Consider the following 24,829-nt stretch of genomic DNA (forward strand, 5'->3'; position numbering starts at 1 on the left):
GTTTCCACATGAAATTCAGACTATTCCATTACTGATCACATTGTGCTGTGGGAATTCTCAAAGGCAGGCTTCCATATATATGCACACATGCATGCATGCATACAAAATTCCAGCCTCTATCTGGAAACTAGAACTCAACTTTTAAAATGGAAGTAACTTTAATAGGTTATGAGAGTACTGCAAACTATTTAGGTCTTTGCAAATTGAAGTTATTTTTATTTCTTACAGCTAATAATCATTATAATTTGAGCCTTTTCTATTTCAATGTGGCACTTAAAGCTCTTGTAATAACACATTTTAGCATTTATGCTGTTCATAAACATGGCTGAATCATACACTTGGACTATTGTTCTTTCTCAGTATTCTGGATGACCTATTTGCATCTCAGAAAAATTAAAAGCAGCATTTCATTTGTGCTCCTTTTCCCATTTTTCCCTTTCTTAGTAATTTGCAAATAAGAGTCCCATTCTTTTCTGCCATTCAACCCTATATTCTTGAGAAGATGTTATTATTTTGTTGATAGTTCATTAATAAGTACAATTACCATCTGCCACATTGCTTTTTAAATTATCTCATAATTGTATGTATATTAATTTTCAATTGTGGATATTAAGTTTTGCTAAAGACACCCTCTTCCTTTATTAAAACTGGCTGAGTTCCAGGTGTATTTTCCAAACATTTAGGTTTCTGGAGCTACTTTGTATTCTTGCAGTGTAACATTGTAACACAAATATAAAATTCCACATTCCTTCCCTTGACTGCTGCTTGCTACTCTGCAATAGACTAATGTACTTAATGCTTATTGATTTCTCAAATGGCATGGTTTTTGAATAACAAAAAGAAATAATATCTGGTTTTCTGGGCATGACTTTTAAAGCATTTTAAACCAAAGGAAATTATTTGGATATATTTTAAAGAGAAATGAATATGTCCGAGATTCCAAACTAGCAGACACAAGGAACAGTTGAAGGCTTTTAACAAATACCCCACATTAAATTTCCTTGAGAATACACCATACACACTGTAAATCAGTATTTCTTTCAACTGTATTAAATATTTTGTTTGCACACACTATTAGGAGTGTATGTGCTTGTGTGTGTGTGTGTTTGTATGTGACTGAAAAAAATACAAATCATAGAATTATCCTAAGGTATAACGATGTTGTTTTTCTTTCTTATGTCTCAATTTTTCCACTTAATCTTAATTTACTGACATTTCCCTTCATACATTTTTGTATATATATATATACAAAGAACAACAAAAGGCAAACAAACAAACAAAACAGCGGTCTCTAATTTGTTCTACCCAGAACCTGAAATTTAGATGTGGCTCATTTGTCATATCTACATTAATGACATTTCAAGTAAGATCTAACTTTAGATTAATGAAACTTTAATGACATTTCAAGTAAGATCTAAAGTTTAGAGCTAGAAGAGGCCTCAGCCTGAAACCTATCCCATGTGTTTTATAGGAAAACACTAAAAATCAAGAAAAGTTATGTCACCAACCAGATACAGAGTTGGCAAGAAGGAAACAAGAATCAGATGCCCATGGTTCCTGCATCCATTTTTAACAGATCACACATTCTTGCAGGTTGCAGTTTTCAAGACCAGTTTGCAAATCTTCACGAAGTGAAAACAGAATTAACCAGGTCTGATGTAGGACTGAGAGCCTCCAAAGGAGACTGGAGAACTTTTGTTTTCCAAGACAAAACTAGAAATTAAGAATTTCTGCCACAGAAGTTTCTCTTCAAGGCCAGCTCTTCTGTCTGTTCCGTTGTAAGGTGCCTAGAGACATTCACACAGGCAGTAGCTGTTAATCTTTGGCTGTGGTTTTAAAGTGTTGACACTAATTGTAGGTTGCTGTTTGAGCAACTGATCCCCTGTTCACACTGCATGATCATCTCAGAAATTATTCGCAGACTGTTTTCATGCTCTTCTGAAGGCACTCTGATCTTGCCCAGAGAAATCTGTACAAATTAGGTTTGGCATTTGGAATGTGCACTTTGGCAGATCCCCATTTAGAGGCTCTTGACTTTGCTATGAACGAAAAAGAGAAACTGATTATACACACAACCCAGAAAAGACAGACTCTGTTCCTGGTAAGAGTGCAATGGAGCTGGAAAAGCTCCCCATCCCCGGCCCACCAAACTTGCACCAAGCCCTAGCAAGAATATTCTGTTTATCTAGCAAAGTGTCCTAGAAGAGAGGAAAAGGAGGACAAGGCACTTGCCATGAGGGTGGGGGAAAGGAGGTTTCCAGATCTGCCTGGTGATTAGACAGAGCTCTTGGTCTCTTTTCATGCTGTAGATGTGGCTTGCTGCAGTCACGCCTCCCGCTGCCAGCCAGGCTCCTGGATCCTAATCAGTCACTATGAAAACTCATTAGCTCCACAGCAATGAGCGCTTCACTGCTGAAGCTGGGCGCTGTGCTCAGTACCATGGCAATGATCTCAAACTGGATGTCCCAAACTCTCCCATCCCTGGTAGGACTGAACACCACAAGGCTGTCGGCGCCAGATACCTTAGTAAGTCACTCTGGGGGGGTTGACCATCTTATACTTAAAACAGTGGGCGCTGTAAATTTGAAAGTTTGAGAGTCTGCTGCTCTCTTTATTGGTGAACTTCAAAGATAGAATGTCTGTGTGATAACTTTACTCATGGATATTTATGAGCACTTTAAAGTTACACACACACATAAAAAAAAAAAAGAGGGAGAGGGGACTGCTGGAGAATTGGCTATAAAAAGGAAGGCTGGTCTCATTAAATTCTTAAGAATGAAATGTTTTAACTAAATTAACTTGTGATCTGAAAGGGTTCTTTATTATGCTTTGTTTCTATTATATTTCTTGTAATGTGTGCAACCTTTGTAATTTCCTACAGAATAGACTGTAGAGTTTTTGCCTAATCTGTTTTTGCCACAGCAGGGTCTTCCTTTGGAATGCAATGCCTATGGCTGTGTGTAATTAATTCAGGCAAAGAAGCCAATGTCTTTTTAAGCATAAGTGAATTATAAAATGAGCTCAGGAATTTAAAGCATACCAAAAGGATATTAAAACCACTAAAGAGCAAGAACCACAGAAAACATACCTGATTATTTTTTCAAAAAAATCTTGTTGTATTATTTAATATTTTACACAGATGTTTTTTCTGGCATAAATTGGTCCTGTATGGTCTTCATCCATGAGTCTTAATCCTTTCCACATTTTAGCAAATTCTTCTCTGGTATTTTGAAATTAGATATGTTCATCCACACTGCAATATTTCAAGAAAAATATAAATTAGTAGTTTTTCAAATGAAAATGTGAAATCTGAAATAAAAGGCATATTCTAAAAAATGAACTGCTATCAAATAAATATTCATAAAGAACATACTATTTGGAGTTTTTACTTTGTATATTACTCTATTGGACTATGCAAAGAAAAAGAAATCCTCCATTTTATTAGTTGTTTGCAGCTTCTAATAATAGCCTATCAATCAATGTACAATTAACCATGTAGTCTGATTGAATTAATTACATAATTTGACAGTTTCTCACTGTATGGAGGCATCAGCAGAGTGCATGGAATCAGACTTGACCTGGCTTCTGCATGTTACCTTCCTAAGGTCCTTCACGGTACCGTAATGACTTTTCTGTGGAGAGTTTCTGTATAACTTGCATGAAAAGGTCTGGCAGCAGAGCGGTCAAGGAGACCTACAGCCATGCAGACAGCATGATATCTCATTAATGCACATTTATACAACAAACAATCTGAGGTGCTTAATACTAACTGAGTCAACTTTTTCCAAGGTTCAAGTACCTGGTTTTAAAAACACAGCTGTAGAATTAATACTTTTAGAAATACGATCCTTAACTAATGGTAAATTATCTACCAAATTTGTCATATTAAGTATGGGATGCATACTCATCATATATATATATATATATATATATATATATATATATATATATGCATCAACAAGTATATTTTCTACTGTTACTAAATAAAGAGAACCAAATTTCCAGGAGCCGTCCGTGATTCTTTCAGGATTTTAACTATATTTTTAAGTTCGAAGTGAAAGCTATACGGTTAATAATCAATCTAATTAGGAAACATTGCTATAGGTATGTATATATCCCAACACAACAGTTCTTACTTTATATGGACCCCTTTGGCAAATAAAGACAAATTTAGAAAACCATAAAAAATTATGAAGGTCTCATTTATGGTTCCTGATAAAACATTAGTGAATGGTATTCTGATATTGTCTGAAATGAAGACAGGTTAACAAAACCTCTATTTTACTTGTTTCTTCAAACTACTGTCTATTACCTAATTATTCAAGATTATTGCTCATGGCTTAGAATCTGTAGGATGAAGTATGAGTGACTTAGATAATTTTTAGAGGAATATAAAATGTTGATGCTGCAAAGTTATATCAGACCTTAGAAATGTTTTGTTCTGTGCCTGTTCACACTATCATTAGCAATATCATTTATTTATTCAATTGTTTACTTATCCTGATAATTATATCTTAGATGATAAGTGAAGATTTTTTTTCAATTAAAGTTTTAGAGGAAATGCAATGTGTACAACAGGTTATAGGTCACATAACTGAGAGGAAGAAAAATGTGCTGGACAACTTCCATCTGCTTCCTTCCCACACAGTCTAACCCTTGCCCCAGTCAAGATACTCCACAGAAACCCAGAGCTCTGGGACTTAATTTGATTATCTGAATGAGATAATCAAAGATCCATACTGTACAGGTATGACAGCTGACTCAGGGTACCAGTTAGATTTTTATAAGTAGTCATGTAGAGCCAAACCATAAGACCGCAATCCTGTCCAGTGAGCCATGTCTTCGTAATATCAATGGCTAATCCGTAACATTCATGGCTTCCAGTGTCTACTAGGTCCACCCCGCCTTGCTCAAAATGTTTCTCATGTTCCTTGACTTTCTTCTATCCCTTTCCTACAGACCTATAGCCTCACTTTTTGAAATTTACTTCTTCGTCTTAGTGGCCGCAAAGAGAAAGAAAATAGTTACATACCTCAGCTCTATACCTACTGTCCTCAAACTTCTTGCAATAAAGGGGGAAATAAGCTCCTAAGTGGCATTGCACACAGTTTGGATGTAGTAAGGGAAGCTTGTTGACAAACAAACTTTTTTCACCTGATTTCTTTATAATAATCCCTTATGGAAATAAAGGACCACTACTTCTGTTTCTACATAGCTTTCTGTCCATTAGATGAAAAAAAAAAAGACGCTTCCTTAGTACAGTAGGTACAACGAAATGTAGTGAATCAGCTTTCCACATCAATTTTTCTGCTTTTAATTTCTACCTCTATGTTAATCAGTATAAATGAGATGAGCTAGTAACTGTGTAGAAGTCACACACATACACACACACACAATCACACACACACACACACACGCATACACACACACACACACACACGTCTCAAAATAGGCTTTAAGTTTGTACAGCATAGTAACAGAAAGAGAAACAATGTAGTTGTATAAATATTATCATAGCTTTAAAATTTTTTCAGTTGGTCTAAAAATTGAAGCAAGAAAGACAGTTTAAAATATTAAAAAAAAACTAAATTGGTTTATGGCAGGTGCCTCAGAAATAGCAGTGTGTGGTTGTTTCAAGAGCTAAGGGAGGTTTAGAAATTGCAGGAAACTGTCTACCAGGGGCTAATTAAGTAGACCTCTTTATTAAGTGATGAAGTTCCTCATATTTTTCTTCAAATGTTGATGTTATTCTTATTTTTCTTGCTTCATTTTTCTCCTTCTACACTAGGAGTGGGCTTATGGCCTTTGGAGAAGCTGGGAGAGTTGTCTTCAGGTCTCTGCAGGCTCAGGCCCCCTCTGGCCCTTCTCTCTGATGCAGAGTCACTTCCCCTGTAGGCTTAGCTTCTGAAAAATCCCTCATGCTGTGGAAGGCTTACCAAGAATAACCTGGAGAAGAGCAATTAAAAAAGCAGAGAGTATCAGCAGACACTGTTCCCAAAGAGCCAGCCCTACTGCTGTGGAAGGAAGAGGCCTTGAAGGGACCTGTGGGCAGAAGCGATTTTTTTTTTTTTTGCACCATTTTCAGACATCTATCTGGTGTCTCCTCATATGCAACTACTCTGATGCATTAGTCAGTTTAACTGACTATAATTCTCTGAAAAACACTGTCGGTATCCTCCAAGGATCTTACTCTAAAATAACAAATGTGTTTTACAGTTCTGAATGATGATGTCTAATATTACCATCCATTATTGATTGGGGGAGTTTGGAATTTGTTTTGCAATAGTAAGGAAGGAGCCCAGGCCCTTGTACATGTTGCCTTTCCATCACATTACTGTATTTTCTGACTGCTTTTGTCTCTTAAAACATCAGGCAATGACCATTATGTGCTAGGACAACTAAGTAAATTAGCGAGAGTTGATTGAAAGCTCTGAATAATAAATCTTGAGAGTACAAAGAATGTGACAATAGCCTCTTTAGAGAAGGATCTTATAAAGGATGAGAGTGGATATATTATTGTTTGGGATTCTGAAGCAGAAGTAGGGACTAAGAGAAAATTTCCAGAAAGATAATTCCAGGTCCAAAACCTCAGTTTTCCACAATGGAAAGGTGACCCATGAAGCGTTGAATCCTGACCATGCAGAGATCATAGGGAAGCACACACACACAAAAGTATATAAACTTGTGGGGTGCTGGGCTGGGAGAAGCAGCTGGGTACCTGGCTGAGCGAGTCTTGAATCCCGGACCATTATCTGGACGGCAGGTGTTCGACTTTTGCCCCCAGGCCCTGGTTATTTTCATTCAGCTTTGCCCCTCCACAGCCCCTCCCAAAGAGAGGTCTATGACCATCAGTCATGAGGAACAGTGTCTCAGGGTCTCCTACATGTAGCTGAGGTATCTCCAAGCTCTCAGACCAAGCCAATAGGCGATATCTGCTGCCAGACCCTAATCCACTCTGAAACTGTATATAAGGGCTCTATTCTGGAGGAGAATCATCCTGGTGTCCGAGAGTTTTTATCTCAAGAGCTGTAACACTAGAGCTGTAACACTTGGGGAGATATCTGCTCTCCTGGAAACTTCCTGGGGCACCAAGCTGCTTCCTTGCCAGCTAGCCAGCTTCCTATCCACCCAGCTCAGGCAGGCTCAGCGCTTAGAGACAGGTGCAGCACCTGGGAGTGACCCAGCGGCGACAAAGGAGACTTGGGCAGAGGCAGCAGTGGAGGCAGGCAATCTCTCCTTCCTGCTCGTGCTCTGTACCCTTTGGGCCAGACCTTTCACAACAGGCCGGGCCGAAGACCAACGGACAGTGATGATGCAGGCAAAGGCAGCGGCAGAGACGGTAGCAGACCCTCCCTGCTCTCACTCTGTCCTCAGGCGGGAGATCATCGTGGGACACCCTCTGAAACTGGGAACCCACATAAACTTGGCATTGTATAGAGTGAAATGTGACCAAATACTACCTCTGTGCCCTTTTCCACTCCCAACCCATTGGGATTTTCAAACAATATGAACAGAGATGGCCACCTTAAACTTGATGACGATTTTGCTATTTCTATAGTTGTTTTTATTTTCATAACTGAGTTTTTTCCCTTAAAACATGGAGGTTTCCTTAAATGAAGAATATTTATTTATTTCAGTTCCAAAGATTCTTATAAGTAATAGCAGGAAAGCTGCTACAGAGTGACATCTTTATTAACACATCCTCCACAGCGTATTTCTTCTGGCATGATCTCTTAACCTTTCTCTAATTCCTGTTTTCACATTTTCCCTTTCTCTGTAACTGAAGCCATTAATACCCTCCTCCTCACCTAGCTCTCTGGAGCAAGCAAGACACATCCTTAGATAGGAATTTAATAGAGGTTTTTAATCACTCAAATAAGTGACACTTGGAATCTAGGTTTTAATAATGTGATATTTTTCTACTTTACATCTTTCACATTGGACCCCAGTTTTAGTAGTTTGGTCCCTCATTTCTTTCTACCTTGGTCTTTATTTTTATGAAATACTTTTAAACTAAACATGAAAAATAAACTGTAATAATGTTCAATTAACAAACTTGCTTCCATTCAAAGATATGGGATCCTTTCCTTTTCCATCTATGTTGTCCAGGATCTGGTAATGACTGTAGTTCCTTCTGCAAGAGTACTCTGTTTGCCTGTCCCTTAGCTCACTGCTTCTCTAGGGTCACAGTGGCCAAGTGTTTCCACACAAGATAATGCCCCTGCCTGGTGGGAATCAGCTGCTGAGGGCGGGGTAGAGTCTGTTTCATCTACAGTCCTGTTAGGACTGTCTGTGAACTGACATGTAGAGGAAGAACATATTGAACTCTGAGTTGAAAAATGTAGAAAATAGGTATGAGTTTGTACTAACTGGTAGCTTGCAAAAATTGCTTTAAGTTCTTTACTCTATGGGATCCTTATAAGTAGCATAAAATACTGTTTCTAAAGGCAATTGGTTCCAAAGAAATGAATCCAATTGCAAGAGAAGAGATGTTATAAGGAAACTCTACTGAAAAGCAATGTATTTTGACTTTCTTTTTCCACTTCTCAAGATCCACTGGTTTTGTTTTGTTTTGTTTTGTTTTGTTTTGTTTTGTTTTGTTTTGTTTTTAACACAAAAATCCTGTGGTTCAGGGGAATTCCCATGTGGTAGCTTTATGTTTGCAAAGCATAAATACACAATTAAATTATAATCAAAGAACTCAGACCAGATACAATTGTTAAAAATGATTGTTTTAATTCTCTTATTTAGAACATTCTTAAATATTTAATGAGTGTTGTAATATTAAAAATTGCTAAATAGTTCATTTAGTTCTTCTAATTAACACAAAGAGTTCAAAGAGAACTGTACCCATAATGGCTGCTCTGCCTGGATGCTTAAAGCCATTCATAATCAACTGTACTCACTTTCCAGATCCAAGTACTATGCTTCATCATCATACAAATAGATGCTGTATCAGGGTTGCAACATCCGTATTAAGGGAGACAGAAATAATTCATAGTTCAATATGGTGTTTAAGCCTTATGGTCTGTGATCAGACTGCACACGTTCAAAACTCAATTCTACTGATTCTTCACCCTGTGACTGTAGGAAACTTACTTCCTGTTTCAAGGTTGGTCAAAATTATGTCGCCTCAATCTCAAAATATCAAGATATTAAGTGATAATAAGTTGCACAATCCTCCCAACAGCAGCTAGAGATCCACAGATGCTGGATCTTCCCAGTACATGAGTTTTATTGATATTTGAATAATTGTCATTGTAAGTCAGAAATTGGAGCAGGTCTTTCTTTTGTCCTAGGTATCCAAAAATATCTACATACATCCTTCCATCTGAGATCACAGTCAGTCTGATTTTGGTTTTGCTTTCTGTGCTTGTTGGTCCTAAAAGAGAGTGCTAGAAATACTTGCAAGACTTCACTATTTGTCATTGTCCCCATTACAGGGTTTTGTATCAAAAGCAACAGAACTGCTAAGCACTTTGGTTTTCTTGACAAAAAGGTGAGATTTTGTCCTTTAGATGGTTCAAAGTAACTGCAGTCAAGAAGGGTATAACTCTTCAATAATTCTTAGAAGGCAATTGAAAGTATAAATATGACTAGAGTCTTTACTATTATTAATCACGATGTGCCAAGGGATGCTAAAGGAACATCAAAGCCTGCTCGCTCACCTTTCCCACTTTTGTCAACAACAGAGAGTGACTGGCAACTGGCCCTGGAGTGACAAGTTGCATAGAAGCCAGGAAACACTCAGCAAGTACACAGCAATATGAATGCTGACAGACTTAATAATCAGTGTTTGCACTGCTCTTAAAATATTTTAATATGATAATTAGGTGGCCCTGCTCCACTAGCCAAAAGCTAAATTTATTCTAGAACCAACCTTAAATTCTCTGGCATATTTGAAATTTGTCTGCAATACAGACAAGAAGCCCAAAGGGCCTATGTCCAGAGAAATTAACCACAAACTGGTGCTCAGTTTAAGCTTTCAATTAAATCATAAAATCTACTCTACTAGGTCATTTCTATTTTCATCTTGTAGATAATCCCTGAATTTTTCTCTTATAACTAAAATGGACAATCTAATTATAGTTAAATATTACCTAATTTCAGTAATGTGTAATTCTAAGAACAACTCTTTAAACTGGATATGCAGGAAGAAAAGCGAGATAGTAGATGTTATATTAAGAAGTCTATACCCTTAGGAATAAAAAAATAACATAGGAATTATTTTTTGAAAACATCAGCTAGCTATGAAGAGACTGAAAGATAGGTCTGGTGGCATATTCTTTCTATAAAAAGGAAAGGCAAGACTTGTGATATTTTTATCACAAGTTTATAGTTTATGACTCTCCCAATATGTGTTCACAACATATCCTGTGTGTTAGATTTTGTTATTGTTGTTGTTTTTGAACGAGATGACTGGCAAGATGCCTATGGCAGGAACTGTAGGAGATTAGAATTGGAATCTACATCCCATTTCTGTGAAAAGAATAACAATAGTAGGACTTCCTCCTTTGTTGATTCTTTGTATGGATGTATTGTAAAGTCACTGGAAGTGAACTGGAATCAGAACTGAGAGGATGCTTTTTAAGTTAGGAGCCTAATAGTTAAGGATGTAAGATGCAGAAGTTATTTAAGGATCATTTGTGGCTTTATTTCAGAATATTGGACATGAAGAATGAACAGGAAAATATATACCATTAGTTACGTTCCTCTGTGAAGGAAAAACTAGCAGATCTAATGAAGAAAGACCAGTAAGATGTGAGAAAATGGATGTGTAGAAGTATCTAAACATGAGGTTCAAATGCAGAACTGCAGAAAGCATGAGAAGTGATGTGAGATTAACAGATGGTAAATTATGTAGACTCTGGAGTACACGACACTCCTTATGACATTTGTAAAGAAAGCAAAACAGAATCATGCTGCCATCAATGGAAATTGTTTAATTTTTCTCATCCAACTTCAAAGAATCAAAGACTAAGGTTGAAGGTGAGTAAGTAAGCTGACTGCTCTGCAGTCATGAAGACCTTAATTCAATCTTCAACACTAACATAGAAAGTTAGGTATTGTGGCATGCATTTGTGAACCTACTATTGGGAGGTTAACAGACCACTGCATAATGCTGGTCAGCTTTGGGGCATTCCAGGCCAGTGAAAGACCCTGTCTCAAGCACAAGGTGGAAAGATCCTCGGAACATGCACATAAGAGAATGTTCTCAGAACTGCACACATGTGTAAAAAAATGCTCAAAAATTAAGAAGAAAAACAAAACTCACAAAGACACAAAACTAAATGAATAAATACATAAATAAATACCTCTCCGTATGATACTACATCTCTGTCTTCTTCTTACCCTATAGTGAAAGTCTCCTTTGTGTTTGTTCTTGCTTTTGCCCAGACTCAGATTAGCCCCAAAGAAGGGTGGCAAGTGTACAGCTCAGCACAGGACCCTGATGGGCGATGCATTTGTACTGTTGTTGCTCCAGAACAAAACCTGTGTTCCAGAGATGCCAAAAGCAGGCAGCTCCGCCAGCTGCTGGAAAAGGTAGGTGGCTTATGTTGTCTATGCATATTTTTATTGAAATCTATCACTCTTTAGAAACAAACTATGGTTGATTAATATAGTTTCCCTGGGTTTTTTTCTCTCTTTTAATAAGAGCCTTTCCTGTTCTTTTAAATGTATATCTCAAGCTTCCTGCTATATTATTCCATTTTGGGGTCTCTTTTTACCTTTCACAACTTTTCTTTTTTAAAACATATTCTCTATCATATTTCTTAATATATGACCATTTTTTCCTCTTATAGGACTAAGGAAGTAGAGAGTGTTCTTGCAATGCTAACAACTCAACTCTCAGCATCACACAAAGCTCTTTGAGCTCACACATTAGACTCTTATTAACAATCTTCCTAGGAAGTTAAAAATAATGACATGAAATATGCGAGCTATCTGGACAGATAATGAATAATTCCAAGTGTTTATCATCATTCTCTAAATCATTCCTTTGAACATTAAGCTCTTCAGTCTCACTGGATGGCATTCTCCCCACAATTTACTGAAGCTGGATCCATAACAATCAAATGCAGACCGCCCTTGATTTGTTCCCATTTACAGACGAAAGTCAGTTCATGAAAGGTTGTTTATATGTAGTTAGGAGGGAGAAAGGCAATGAATGGTGCTCTCAATGATCACCATTCAGACTTGTCTGTAAAGGGTTCTGAATACAGTAGGACAGCTGGGGTTGTCTGAGTGAGACAAGGGGTGACAACACGTGTGAATTCTAAGCATCATGGAAAGAAAGAGATCAATTAGTTAGCACATGTAGTCGAGGATACCACACTCTCCTGCTCACTGTGTTGAATAATTTTTTGTGACTGTACACTCCAGACACTGAATAGGAAGGTTTTCATATAAAATTAAGATAGCCAGGAGATTGAAAGCACCTAGCATGCTAATATAAACAAATGTTTACTATCTTACAGCCAGAGACCGCAACTTTTTTTTTCCATCTGTCATACAGTTTCCTTTGTGAGCATCATTTGGAAGTCCTTTGATGAACAGTATTTTTAAAAGCCGGCTCTCTTGTTTTTGTTCAAAGCTTACTCCATTTCTGTTGGAGTATCTGTTTTATTATTTTGGGGGATTCTTATATCTCTACGTTACTTCCAACCCTTATGCCATCCTAATTTCTTCCAAAACCCCCAGTTCTAGGTAGGGAAGAAAGGTTAAAGTGTAAAGAGGACATAGACTTCTCTAGGCTACTTCCTGCTGATTAGGGTCATCAGGTTCCTTGGGGTCAAGTCCAGTCTTTGTCCCCAGAATATCCAGAAATCCAACAAAAGCAATAGCAGCAGAAAAATCAGGAAGGGGAAGCAACAGCTGCCCCATCGGGGCTCTTACATTTATCTCCTCTCCCCAGATTTAAACAATCTGCAGCCCTAGATAGAGCACGAGACAATGATAGGTAACATTTGCGAACAAACTGAAGTAGGCCCATATCTTACAACTTAGATTAAGACAGAAACATAATTCACATAATGTAAATTGGTTTTTAAAGAAATCATAATTCTCATTACACTTTTCTCCTTTCCCTGTCCTTGGAGCTGTCCTTGTCATATATTGGCTGTCTCTTCTCAAGCTTTCTTTTATAGTGAGATTCCATTCTTCTCACCCTCAACTAGAGCAGGTGCCATTCTTATTAAAAACAGTAGCTGTTAAAAATTACTATAGGCATATTATGATTACTTTTGTAGTATTGGTTTCTAATCTTGATTATCTTTTTTACTGAACACTTCAAATTTAACATTTAGTTGGATTACTAGGGAAACTAATTTGGGTAGAAGATGGTTTAACTTTTTGAATACATTTTTGTTTTATAAAATTGTATCTCCTCTTAGATTATTGACATTCCTCAATAGTCTTTTGAATTCTACACAACATACACTAAGAAAAATTTTCTTGATCATACTTTATATTATGTTCTAGTATCTTTTAGTAGAGCATTACATAAATAAACCATATAAATAATTTTTTTCAAAAGCCATTTAAAATAGTTCAATATAAATTTTATAGGTCAAAACAGAAATGTTTATTATAGATGTAATGGAACTATTGTTTCCATTATTACTGTTTTTGTTTTATATTTTTTAACCTACTCCATTCAACACTTACAGAAGACATGGTTCATTTTCTAATTTACATAAAAACAATCTGGCTTTTTCCGAATCTACATTTGTAAAGTTTCAAATGTCCCTTATCTGATAAGTTGTAGAGTTATATCAGGTAGCTTTGACATTGTTTTTTATATCATTTCAATACCACTAGTGGTCTCCAACTTAATTAAAAGATACTATCTCTTTTCATACTTTATCATGTATGTATGGTACTGAATATTCAACAAGGTCAGCTAATATAGTAGCTCCGTCTTAGTGCACTGGAAATAAAATAGTTAGACTAAAATTCTACCTGTTAGCTAAGTATTTTTGTGTGTTGCTATATGCATTGCTCAAGTCAACATTTCCTAACAAGATTTTAGACTATGATGTAGGCAATATTTTCACCAATAAAATCAGTTCAACAACACTATAAATAATGCTTTACCCTAAAGATTTTGAACGCATTTTAACACCAAACTTCCCAGTCAAGGAACTGCTGTTCTTTTTGTTAAATCAAAGCTAGCCAAACACATTGAGCAACAGGCTTTTTCATATAAAGTAGTCAGAGTAATAGTTATAACTCAGAGTAAGAATGCACTTAGTTGTTTTCATTCAGAAAGACCTCATGAATTTTATTAATAAAACAAACAAACAAAGAAGACAAATGCTTCAAAAAAGATCAGAGATAGGAGACATTGATTTTGCCAAATGGTGTAGATGTCCATGAAATAGTTTCCACAGTTGTGACAAATATCAAGGTATAACAAATTACAAGAGGAAGAATTAATTTTGTCTTATGGTTTTAGAGGCTTTGGCTCATGGTCATGTGTCCTTTGTCTTCCTTGACCGTGTGACAAGGCAGACAGTCATGAAAAAGAACATGTGTTTGAGCAAACCAGCAGACAGGAAGCAGAGAGAAAGGGCACTGAAATAATATAGCCATGAAACAGCCCTGGATGACCTAGACCTAGAAACTTAACTTCTTCCAGCTAGGTCCCACCTCTTAAAGTTCTAGACTTTCTCAAAATAGTGCTGTCATCTGAAAATCAAACCTTCAGTACATGAGCTAGTGGATGACATCCAGCATTCAAAACACAATAAAATCCTAAACAAACATGAAAAGTCAAAGTGAAAAACTACTTCAGAGAGAAACAGAGCATAAGTAGAAACATGGGTCTCCTTCCAATGAGTCACATAATGGAGAAGACAGTGCCCTTTATCATCAGGAAATTTTTGCTCAAGGGAGTAGTCTCCATCAACACTAGGAAGCTCTTAGGAAGAGTTGAAGGCAAATCAGACCAAAATACTGTCCATTTAGACACTTTAAATTATATCTTATACCACTGATATAGTTCCTGCAATTATTCAAGGCTGTGTAATATAGATGGTCGCAACTAAGTCTCATCAAAAATTCTCTCAATGCATTTTCCCATAAAACAAATCAAGTTGAAAATTCAATTGAGACATCCTAGTAGAACATAAAATAAGGGACTCTCTTTTAACTCAATTCTGAATATTTCCTCTTGCCCATTATATTCTAACTGTGTGAAATATGATTAGGTATAGAAAATTCTTAGGAAGCTATCAACCATGCTAAGGATGGGTATCTTTGCAGACTGTTACATATTTAATAGGAAGCCAGTTTCTTTAATGCAAATGCTTAACTCTAAACGAGGTTAGAAAATTGCTTTGAAAGTAATGCTTTTATCCATGATGATGTTTCCATGAGTTCAATGCTGTTTCTAATTTTCTATTGGACTAAAATAAATATGAAGCTTTCTGAATATAATAATTTCACATTGAGAAATATTTGTCATAATATATATTTGTGTGCAACAATTGTAGGGAGAGAAAAACCTTTCTCTAAAATGTTAAGATTCGAATTATTCATTATACTATTTTAAAACTAAGACAATTTTACCCAGGAAGTATTTATTAAGCACTTATTCTATGTCTGGTTCTGTGATAACATCGTGCAAGTAAAAGATGTGGAGACGCAGCCTGTGATGAGGAGAACAGATCAAGGGCCTTTGCTGATGTTGTCCAAGAACATATTTTAAAATTACTTTTAATACAAGCCAGAGTATGTCATGTTTGGAACAGACAGTATGAACATAAGGGAAGACTAAAGATCAAGACATCACAGGAAAAGGATAAGAAAACTTGACTTGTCTGACAAAAAGTAAAGAACGGAGGCAAGCCCAGGCACCTGAATTCACTGGATTTTTAAAAAAATGACAGTTCTGAGCAATGTATAACATGATCTCTTTTGAGCTAACTGGTATGTGCATTAATATTCATAATTTTTCCTTATGGAAAAGTCTATCTCTGAACAGATTATTCATTTGTAGTTCATGTGTGTTTCTTTCAATAAAAGTAGCATTCCACTAATTACTAAGTAATACATATTTATTTAAAAATAAATGAAAGTGTGCATTCACATATCTAAAAAAACAAAAAGAACTATTTGAAATCCTATCATCTTTCTGGGTTCATTCTTTGGTATATTCACTAATGCAAAAAAAAATCATTTAATCAAAATGGATTTATATATACACTATACACATACAGATAGTTCTTTCCTCTTTGAGAAATCTAGGGCTGGAGAGATGGCTCAGCTGTTAAAGGCTGAGCTCATAACCAAAAATATAAGAGAAATCTAATATTAGCAGCCTAATACACATTTTTCTAATTCTTTTATGTGCATTTCTTCATAATTTTTCTTAATAGGTCATATTATCATTTGTATGTGTGACTGTATTTTATTTGTGATAAGAGATCAAATTCTGTATCCGTATTATGTTTATCTCTTCAAGAAAATCTTCCCAGATGAATGGGAAATCTCAAGCTTTAAAAGTCAGTTGTAGGAATCACTTGAGAATCTTGATAAATATGCAGACTAATTGAGTGTCTTTGTAATTTTTCTGGGATTCGCATTTTTGACAAGCTTCCAGGTGATGATGAAGTTGTTGCTCAGAAGCACCAGGGTTGTAGACATCCATCTTTGTCTTCACAATAATTTATCCTTAGATTCTTCTTCATCCAAATGCTTCCCTCTACTATAGGCTTTCTCTTTGTTTCCAGGATTTTGCTACCACAAAAATTAGAGCAGCTTTCCTTTCATTTCTGCACTCTTTCTAGGTCACCCATTTCCTACTTCTAAATAGCCTGGGGTTCAATGGACCTGGACAAGTGCTATTGGCTTAACATGTGTTTCTGCCTATGTATAAGGCATTTTATGTGGTTACCATTTCCCAAGTCCCTCAAACACATGCTATGCTACTTAGAAGGTGTTCCAACACTCCCAGCACTTGTCCTGGTCAACTCAGTGTCACCCCTCAGAGTATTTTAGAATCATCATGATGTAAATGTATTGAAATCAAAGGGAGTTGATATCAGGGTTCAGTGAGCTCATCTGGAGAGGGTCCATATTCCTTTGTTCTAGAACAAAGAATTGAACAAAGACACAGAGTTGCAGCAGAGGCAGGGTATAGTGTATCATTTATGATATATAAAATATATGGTTTGTTTACAAGTAAGAAGAGGGTTGAAAATAAGAGGGATAATTCAGTAGCTCAACATTCCACTGAACAAAGGATTCTGGCTTTTATGCTACACATCCTGGGATTTTGGAGACATTTACATTTTGAGTTCATTTGCAACTGTATAGGATTTTTTACAAGTGTTCTGCTACACTTAACTCTGCAAAGTAGTTCAGGCATTGTCTGTGTCCTTAGCAATTTTAAAGTTCCACCTTGGGGTATATATTAGTACTCTAACAATAGACCAGCTTCAGACAGTCTGAGCATGTTCTGCACCTGCTGGGATGATGATTTAAGTGGTGGGAACTGAGGAAGACCAGCCTTTTTGTCTACAGAATTTTTTTCACATAACTTTTTTCATCCTTCATGAAATCTCCACCTCACTCTTCTTCCTTATTCTTCTACTTCAAAATGATTTAACTCTGTTGGACCTGTCAGTACTATACACTGTTGCTATGTACCTCTAAAGTTATGAACAGCATTTACAGACACATCTTAGGTCAAGATGCATTATCTTGGGTATTATTACCTTATAAAGCCTTGAAATGAAACTAATTTTAAGTTTTTTTCTAATCTACTAGCTTTTTGTTTGTGTGACCATTCCTAATGATACATGGCCAATTGTTATGACATGCATAGGTATAATTTTCTTTGGTTATAATTTTAGAATGCTTACTGTAAGGAATCTTGTTTAACATGAGACAGCAGATATGCATTTGCCGATTTGGTTCTTTTGTTCTTCATGCTAGTAACATTTTTATATTTTAGTAGAGATTTCAAGAATCCATATACTGAGAATAATGCACAAACAATGACTTTTTTAAAAAAACAGGTACAGAATATGTCCCAGTCTATTGAAGTCTTAAACTTGAGAACTCAGAGAGATTTTCAATATGTCTTAAAAATGGAAACCCAAATGAAAGGACTGAAGGCCAAGTTTCGGCAGATTGAAGATGATCGGAAGACGCTAATGACCAAGCATTTTCAAGTAAGTGTGAATTCTACAATCTTGACACTCCAGCATAGTATACAGATAGCATGTCACTCAGTTGAAAATCACTATTCCTGGGCCCATGTACAAAGGTAAAGTCTTACTGGGGACACAATTGTCTCATCACTAAATAGTGACCATTAGCCAGCAGCCAGGAACACATAGAAAACTGTTAATTTTTTAAAAGGTTCTGCCCATCAGAGACATGGGGAGTTTCTGGGTAGAATCACAGGTACATTGCCATCTAAGAAAAGGAGAAATCCCCAGGAAAACTAATAATTATGTCATCAAAGATTTTTCTAATCAATTTATGCTACTATGGAGATGTAAATTATTAAAGGAAGCAAAAATACCATTGATGACAGGATCTTTAAAAGGATAGTTTTCAAAATTTATATGAATGAGATCTTTTAAAAAAGATTTTAGGTGGTTTAATGACAATTATCTAAATACTAGAAATGGAAAAATGTATTGACCTTGCTGGGCAGACTTTATTAATATATGACAGAGTCATTTATTTAAAAAAATAAAACTTCTTAGTCTGAATGTCACTTGAGCCTCTATTAAAAAGTATTGCTTTGTCATAAAAAGTATAGCACTGAGTTTTTGACAACCTTAAGGTTGTCTGTAGATACTATCTCTTGTCCCTCTGTTAATTAGACAATGAAGTTCAATCCCAAAGTGAAGGGATTGAGTTGAATTCAAGCTTGTGGTCAAGGGTTTAGGCATACTGGAAAAATATAGGGAGTTGGTCAGAGACAAACAGGATCTTTAAAAGGCACATTATAATGATATAGAAATCATCATGACTTAGAATTTTCTCGGTGGCCTCTGGAATATCAGAGCAGAGGTATAGATGAGACATCAATGTATGTCAAATTTCAAAAGAAGAAACAGGACAGAAAAGTTGAGGATATTGACAAGCGAGAAAGTGGGGAATCTGATTAAAGAGAGATTTATACTAAGCAGAAGTCTTTAAAAAAGAGAAAGAAGAAAAGAATAGGTTGGAATAGAAGATAAAATACACGTGAAAATTAAAGGAAATAAAACTGTGAGCTGGATAAATAGAAAAAATACAGGGAAATGATAAACAGGGAGAGATATAAAGTTCTAGACAGGCATCGATATCAACCAGAATTCATTGAGCACATACATACACTCTGTGAGACAGGACCATGCCCTTCCTAGAAAAATGAAGCACAAACTCTTCCCATGAAAAGCAACTAAGAGGGAAATGGATCAGGCTCAAAGGATGTAGCATCATTGTTTAAGAACACAAAGGGAGATTCATTTTTCCACTGATGATCTGCTGAGGTGTTAGGTGATTTTGTCAGTGTTCAAGAAAGCAATGTTGGGTGTGGCCTTTCTTCTGAAATACAAAATTTCAGGCAGGATCTAGAAATTGAACAGGGTATCTATGCTCCGAATTGGGATGTAGATGGTAAAGCAACAGTGTGAACCTGAAGCTGTGTCATTATCAAATGAGAAGGTTATGAATGCTAAGTGGAGGAGAGAAGCACTGCCAGAAAAAAACAGCAACAGGAGAGCAGGAGCCCATATTGTACATCAGGAGAAAATAGTACTGAAGACTTGGTAAAATTAAGGGGCCCATGTAAGGTTCCCTGAGTAGTGGGTCTGGGGATGCATCTGTAGTGAAAAAAGAAAGATGAGAGAAACCAAAAACATATTTGCCCTAGTGTATAAAGGATTTTCCCTAGTGAAAGCCATGGTGTCAATTAGAAAATTGAATTTTCAGAAAATACCATGTGATTATAATTTTGGTTTTTTTTCATAGTTCATATGATGATTTCAAAGACATGTTGGGAATGTCAAAGTCTAAACATCAGTTATCAAAGTAATAACCATTTTTTCTGGACATACATATTCACAGCAGAGTTTTGAACACTTTTGTACATTAATTGGTTCAATTGCCACACCCATTCAACAAGGCAAGCAACCTTATACTGTTTTGATTCCCACCAGGTAAACTAATGCACAAAGAGTACATTTTCTAGGACCTGAGGAAAATTCTGACTGACAACATCTAGCTCTAAAACTATAGGTCTAAACTGATAAACGAGGTCTTTGATTTAAAATTAAGGTAATAGGGACTGCAAAGTTGGTAAAGTTTGTAAATTACTGCTAGTACAAGCATAAGGACTTGATTTCTTATCCGCAGCATACATGAAATTGTGACAGGGTTTGGGGGAAGGCACACTGCATCCTCAGCATTGGGGAACTAAAAGCAGCTATATCCCTGAAGCTTGTTAAGTAGGTAACGTAGCCTAATAGGTGAGCTCCTGGAAACACTGAGAGACCTTATCTGTAAGAATAGGGTGATTGTGAAAGACACTTGAAATCAACCTCTGGCCTCCATCGTGGTGAATATACAGCCAAATCATAGTAATAATTAAGTGTCTAAACATACTTACGAAACTCATCTCTTCCCTGAATCACACTTTAGCATGAATCACATTTCCTTTTAGATGCAGAGAAAACATATGCTAGAAGAAGAATGTTCTAAAACCAAGCTTAAGTGGAAAATTACTCTATTAAAAATTTCTCTGCTGCTGCAAAACTTTCATCTCATCTCAAACACTGTCAACTTTTCCTTCTATGATCTTTCAGGTGGAAAGCTCAGCTAGCCATCATATTGAGATCAACCGTTGTTGGCAAGTACTCTGGTTATTGTCAGAGCTATATAGTTGAAAGTAAAATTCTAGAAGGTATCAGCAATGCCAGATTTATGGTACTTTATATATATCATATATGATATATACCAGGGTCCTCTAATAAGTATCCAAAGCTTCAAAATTGATTTTCAAAAGTCTAGTAACTTTTGAAAAAGTAAAATTACTTCTTAATTAATCAGAGAAAAGAAATTTCTGAAACTTTGATATCAGATTTCACTCTTTGAATATACAAACACACACGCACACACACGGTAAAATTTAAAGTGTTCAATTGTGGCAGTTATGATAGTTTGCAGCAAATGATGTGAGCAGAACTTTTATTAGAATTCTAATGAAACAATCGTATCTCCCTTTAGGGGTACTGCAAGATGCTTAAACTAATAAGTTTATTTCAAGATAAGCCCTAAACTGAGCAAGCTCTGCAGTTCTACCTTTTGACTGCAAAAGTTACCAATCTTCTTTCATTACTGAAATTGTGTTAATCACCTCATTCAGCTTGTACATACAGAGAAATTCAAAGATTTCCAGGTTTGAAGAACATGTAGAAATCTCCCCACCAGAAACACAAGCCTATTAATCAGAGCAGCAATTGGGAGCTTCTGCTACTCGAAAGTATTTATAGTAATAACATTTTCTAACTGTAATTTAAAAATGCAATTTTCAGCTCCTTAAATAATTATACAGTATGGTTTCTGACAGTGTCTATGGGTTATTCTCAAAGGGTCATACTTTGGAACTCTTTCAACAGATTATATCATCTGCAATAAATTCACAGCTAACTCAAGCTCTTGCAACACTTTTATTGTTTATATCTACCAAGTTTAAATGAAAGAAGTACGTATGACAAGTACAGAAGGTGCAGGTAAAAGTGCAGGCTGTGGCTCAGGCTTGTGATGATGAGGAATAGGGAAAACTGATAACATACATTGTTTGGTCCCTTGACAAAAATCAGTGTTTTAATGTTGGACAGCTCTGTGCAACTGGCCCAACTGTTATATAAGTTATGCACCTTGTTCCATTAAAGAGTTAATTCACTACATGGTAGGCAAGTAATTCTGCCGTCTGTAGTGACATCTTAATTATCTATGCTAGAAGATAAGTGGACACAAAGTCTAGTTAATGATTCAAAATAGAAACAGCAGCATATATCTCATCAGCTTTTGTGAAACTTTGTATGATTTATCATGCAGTTGAACTTACCTTCCTAATGAAGTTGTCCTAAAATGAATATTCTAAAGGACAGAGAACATCTGATCAGAAATGAAAGACAAAAACAAACAAACACCAGAAACACCAACGACTGGCTTTAAAAACAGACTTCAATTCAAGGAAAAAGTAGAACTAGAATAAAAAATTTTTCCTTAGTGTAGTTCTATGGTATAGGTATTCATTTGCCATCATGTCTCTCATAAGATATTTGATCTCTTTCCAGTATTGCTATTCAATACATCACTGGAAAATGGGATCATGTCTCTGTTTCCAAATGAGATGATGTATTATTCAGGTTATAAAACACTAGCAGAAGGTAAGAAAATCCAAAAGACCATAATTGCTATGATAGAAAGACATTCTAATTATGGTAAAGATCAATTTATTTTATAAGCAGTGCATGTAATCTCTCAAAGAGAGGTTGCTATGTTGACAAGCTGAAATAGGATAATTTATTACCAAGAATCACGTGGCCACTTACATTACAAAAGTCTACATGATGTCAACCAAATTATCAATGAAGAACTTTGAAGCTGTTTTAATAAGTACCTTTTCATGTCTTAATTCAAAGAATGTAGCTGCCTTTTCTGTTTTAAATGTATCTTGGAAACATTCTATTGCTTTCCACAGGAGTTGAAAGAGAAAATGGACGAGCTACTGCCCCTGATTCCAGTGTTGGAGCAGTACAAAACCGATGCAAAGCTCATCACACAGTTCAAGGAGGAAATTCGAAACCTGTCTTCAGTCCTCACTGGGATTCAGGAGGAAATTGGTGCCTATGACTATGAAGAACTGCATCAACGGGTCCTTAGCTTAGAAACCAGGCTACGTGACTGCATGAAAAAGCTGAGTGAGTAGAGTTCTTTCATTGGATTAACTCGTGAGATTCAGTTTCCATGGAGACTGTATTCTTACACAAAAAGAAGTTAGAGGGAGGGACTTAGTTGTAGGGAATCAGGCCTGAACTACAGGGCCATGTGTCCCTTAGTCACTTGAGCATGGCTGAGAACTTTTGTTTAAGTTTCTGCCATGTTAAGGCTCCATGGCTTTAGATAACTAGTGCACTGGATATGGGAAGTGTGTTAGCTACAGAATTGGGTGGAACTTGCCTTTTTTGTAAATTTGATACAGCCATCCTTGCTTGGCAGGGAAAGAAAAAGCTTTCTTCCATTGTTTTGTTGTTATGTTTTGGTTTGGGTGGGTTTTAGGTTTGTTTGGTTGGTTGGTTGGTTGGTTTAGTTGTTTAGTTGTTTGTATAGTAAATAAAATGACCAGGACTCAAACTCAAAGACAATGTTCTCAAAAATAAATAAAATATTTCCTGGAATAATAAATAAAAGATAAGAGGCATAATATACTGGAAATTAATTGTTTGCAGCAAACCAGTCTTTAGTGGATAAGTACAAAAGTTTAAAATAAAATGTGAATGGTTACAAAAACACATTTTGGATACTGTTTAAAATGTAATTCAGATAATTAAAGATAAGCCAAAATACAAAATGTTGCTTGAAGTGATTTACCACAGCCACCAAAAGACAGAATCAATTAAGTGAGGAATTCCCACATCAGAGGCTCCAGTTCCAAAGGAACCACAGAAGATTAATTAAAGGGAAATAAAGTGAATAGAAAGGCTTCATGAATTCATAGAAATCTTCAGCTCTTTTTGGAACTGAAAAATATTTGCTTTCATGCTATATATTTTGATCTCAATTTTCTCTCTCCCAGCTCCTCCTAATCCTCTTTACCTCCTTGTATCAAATCCAGGGTATTGTGCTTGTTGAACTCAGTACTTTAATGCATTTACTCCAGGGTATTGTGCTTGTTGAACTCAGTACTCTAATGCATTTACTCCAGGGTATTGTGCTTGTTGAACTCAGTACTCTAAGGCATTTACTCCAGCAATCATATCTAACTAGCATATCATACTAAACATATCAAACAATCACATTACTATTCATCTTTCTTAATTAATTATGTGTTTGCTGTGTGCTTTAGTTAAGATATACCTGTAAACATTGAATATGAAACTGTACCATAGTGTCTTTGAGGAACTAACTCCAGAGCCCTCTCAAATACCCAAGTTTACAATTTTGAAATCTCCTTTTATAGAATATTATATAGCTTTTGCATTCCTTCCCATATGTTTTCTAAAATTTCTAGATTCTTTATAAACCCAATGCTGTCCGAATTTAACATAAGTATGGCTTAGGTAAAAATGACAAGAAAATTAGTTAATACATGCTTTCTACAGATGATATTGCTTTCCAAATTCTTTTCCTTCCGCCTTGTTGAAGTTGAAGATGTGAAACTCATGAAAATAAGGAGCAGGCTGTAGTTCTACTCCTTTGTGAACTCGTTCCAGTGTCAGCAGTCACTGCCTCCTTGTCACTTAGTACAGAGACCAATGTTACAGAAAAAGATAATCTGACTTTTTGTCTAAGAAAGAATATGATTCTGTCCTTCCCATCACTTAAGTCAATTAGCCATTGAGTGAGCATCTCTAAACAGAGAAACTTTACACAGAGAATCTAAACAATACAAGGAAGGTAGATTTAGATGATAGATGATTGATGATAAATAGATGATAGATGATAGATAGATAGATAGATGATACATAGAGATTTATAGATATATAGATGGATAAATGATAGACAGATGATAGAAAGGTAGATATATACATAAGTAGATAGATACAGAGAAATAAAGTTATAAATGTATGGTAGGAGCATATGCATGGGTAAA

The 24,829-nt window shown here is 36.0% G+C and overlaps 1 protein-coding gene across 2 annotated transcripts in view; it reads left to right on the top strand.

Annotated features, from left to right (window-relative positions):
- Olfm3 (olfactomedin 3) overlaps nt 1-24,829 on the top strand; it is a 201,027-nt gene that overhangs the window by 157,029 nt on the left and 19,169 nt on the right. The window contains exons 1-4 of one of the 2 annotated variants that reach the window (XM_028757334.1): nt 2,358-2,526; nt 11,398-11,544; nt 18,027-18,182; nt 22,718-22,937. In XM_028757334.1, the coding sequence (XP_028613167.1) occupies nt 2,398-2,526; nt 11,398-11,544; nt 18,027-18,182; nt 22,718-22,937 (652 nt within the window). In that variant the 5' untranslated portion in view covers nt 2,358-2,397. Of the gene's footprint in view, nt 1-2,357; nt 2,527-11,397; nt 11,545-18,026; nt 18,183-22,717; nt 22,938-24,829 lie in introns of those variants that run through there. The other variant, XM_028757335.1, reaches the window with a different exon arrangement.

This window comes from Grammomys surdaster, unplaced genomic scaffold (assembly GCF_004785775.1).
Source record: "Grammomys surdaster isolate TR1022 unplaced genomic scaffold, NIH_TR_1.0 126158, whole genome shotgun sequence".
NCBI classification, from domain to species: domain Eukaryota; kingdom Metazoa; phylum Chordata; class Mammalia; order Rodentia; family Muridae; genus Grammomys; species Grammomys surdaster.